Source organism: Penaeus chinensis, chromosome 17 (assembly GCF_019202785.1).
Source record: "Penaeus chinensis breed Huanghai No. 1 chromosome 17, ASM1920278v2, whole genome shotgun sequence".
NCBI lineage: Eukaryota > Metazoa > Arthropoda > Malacostraca > Decapoda > Penaeidae > Penaeus > Penaeus chinensis.
The window spans coordinates 12,665,222-12,668,035 of record NC_061835.1 but is presented as its reverse complement, the minus strand read 5'-3'; the positions used below and the strand labels follow the sequence as shown (position 1 = coordinate 12,668,035).

At 45.7% G+C, this 2,814-nt stretch overlaps 1 protein-coding gene across 1 annotated transcript in view; it reads right to left on the bottom strand.

Annotated features, from left to right (window-relative positions):
- Positions 1–1,136, bottom strand: part of LOC125034154 — a 25,873-nt gene extending 24,737 nt beyond the window's left edge. The window contains exon 1 of the mRNA XM_047625826.1: positions 906–1,136. Within this exon, the coding sequence (XP_047481782.1) occupies positions 906–939 (34 nt within the window). The 5' untranslated portion in view covers positions 940–1,136. The remainder of the gene's footprint in view (positions 1–905) is intronic.
- Between the last annotated feature and the right edge of the window lie 1,678 nt (positions 1,137–2,814).

Genomic DNA, 2,814 nt, shown 5'->3' with positions numbered 1-2,814 from the left:
CCACTGCCTTCCTTGGCGGACGCAGGTGTTCGCCCTGTTTTCATCCTTGACGAACCTGGCGGGCGGGAAACCAAGTACCTACCTCGACACTCGGGGGGGAGGGGGGTTCTTGGGGGTCTCGCAGCTGCCTTCATTAAACAGAAAAAGAAAGAAAAAAAGACTAACTCACGTACATTAAATAAAGTCCAATCAATGTCTCCTGCAAAATCTCCAATTTACTGTACCCTGGCAAGGCAGAGTTATGCTTTTAGATAGAAATACAGGAAATCAATAACTGTGATGATCGCACACCGTATTGAATAAAGCCACAAAACCCGAACAAATATTATCTGAATATGCACATGTCCATTTTCTACATGTGTGTAACTCTGCCTCGTTTATCTGTTTTATTTCTGCGACTCCTCCCAATTTCTTCTAAGTTAACGTTGCCCTTATAAATATCGTTTCCAACTTAGTAGTGGGTTCATGGCATTGCACAGCCTTTACTCTATATCTCCCGTGGTTTTTGTAAATCGTCAATACCAACAAGCACTACAGCCACAAAAGACAAGAGGCCGTTAGAAGCGATGCACGGAATGCCAGTGGCAGGGGAATTTCAGAGGCCCCAGTTATCAGTCTCATTATGTTGATTATCTTAACAGGTGTTTGATTATTTAGATTTGCAACTGCTTCTGTTACCTTTTTCTTGTTTTTGTTTATATATCCCGTAGGGCGTAATATTTACAAAGACCTGCTATGATTACCATTGTATTCCTGTCGAGTATATTCCCGGTATGTTTTGATATACTTTATACCCTCCGCATATATCGGGACTACTGGTGTGTAGGTCTATGCTGACTGAAATACCTTATATTAAAACAAAAAATATACACATGCAAGTAGTACATAAGATTAATTGAACTTACTAGTTTCGGCTTCCAGAAAACTGTTAACATCCATAATCTTGCAGTAAAATCCGGCTCAAGAAGTAAAACAAAATCACAAACACCTGGACACCACTTCCTACACCAACATAATTTTCACAGTGCAAGGCGTTGGTATATGTAACAGAGAGATTGTTACCGCACTTGCTCACGTGACGGACTGATCTTAGCAACTAACATGTGGTAGACTTGCGGTAGACAGCTTTTCAGACCGACGAAGGGGCGTGGCTTAAGTGGCGCCTTTAATCTGTCGTCCAATCACAGGTGTCAGAGCGAGCTGAGGGAGGAGCTTATTTGACGTTACGCTACATCTCTGAGCTTTATTTCGCTTCGCACCCCCCCCCCCCCCTTCTCTCTCTTTGCACCCCCCCCCCCTTCTCTCTCTTTGCACCCCCCCCCCCCCTTCTCTCTCTTTGCCCCCCCCCCTTCTTTCCTCCTTCTCTCCTTTACCCCTCTCTCTCTTTCTCTCTCTTTTTTTGTCTTCTCTCTCTCTCGGTCTCCCTATCTACTCTTGCCTTCCTCCCTCCTTCTCCTCCCCCTCTCTCACATTCTCTGCATCTTTCCCTCTCCCCCTATTATCTCTCTCTCTCTCACTCTTCTTCCCTTCCTCCCTCCTTCCTCCCCTCTCAGTCTCTCTCATTCCCTCCCTCCTTGCTTCCTTCCCACCTTCATCCTTTCTCTGTCTACCCCCCTTCTCGGCCACATTCTGAAGAGAGGGGCAAAGGACAACCTTTTTGCCGCAAGTCCCCAACGCCAATACAAATCATTAACCCTTTGGGCTCCAGACGGTTACGTATAGCCGGTACGGTTAAAGAACCAGGTGGATGCACTTTACCTAGTTTTGTTTTCTCTCACGGGAGTTAAGGAAGCTAAATGCACCGTCGAGATGATGCATGGGATTCCCTGGTCAATGGCAAGCAAGGGTTATTATGATATATATATATATATATATATATATAGATAGATATTTGCTCTGTTTGCATTTTTATTGTATGTTATGCACCCCCTCTCGCTCTGTCTATCATATATCAAACATCGATACTACTACTAATATTGATATCGATAATGGTATCAGTAGTACCTGTATATGTAGTAGTAGTAGTAATCACCTATCATCAATGTTATCGTTATATCACTGCAAGTATAATAATAACAATAACAATCCGGCAATGCATACAGGACATCTGTCCTTTTCCTCTTTCTCTCTCCGTGTCAGTACCTGTCTTTTGTCATTCTTTGATACCCATATGGCAGGGGAAATAGTAGGGGGGGGGCAGTGACCTCATTTCTCCCTCCCCGTGACACGCTTCCGAACTAAAAGCAGATGGTCTTTCACACCATAAGTCCTGGAAGAGGTTAGATGAGAGGAGAGCGAGGATGATCCGGGAGGTCAGTCTGCGTCCTGCCTCTGACTCCCGTGTACTTTCCTCACTCCGCCCGTGGAAACTCTCCTCCCCCCCTCTTTTCCTCTCTTTCTCCCCCTCTCTCCCATTCTCTCTCTCTACATCCCCCAACCCTCTTTCTCTCTCTCTACATCCCCCAACCCTCTTTCTCTCCCCCCTTCCCCCGTCTCTCTCTCCCTACATCCTTCTCTCCCTCCTTCTCATCTCTCTCTCTCTCTCTCTCTCTCTCTCTCTCTCTCTCTCTCTCTCTCTCTCTCTCTCTCTCTCTCTCTCTCTCTCTCTCCCCTACATCCCCCAACCCTCTTTCTCTCCCTCCTTCCCCCCTCTCGCTCTCCCTACCTCCTCTCTCTCTCTCTTTGAGGAGTCTGTGAGGACGGGAAGTTGGTCTCTGCCCCATGTCTAGAGGTGTCCATACAGCTTTCTAATCGTAATTCGGATATATATGTACACCATCTTCTTAAAATTTCGAAAATATACCATAGGTCATG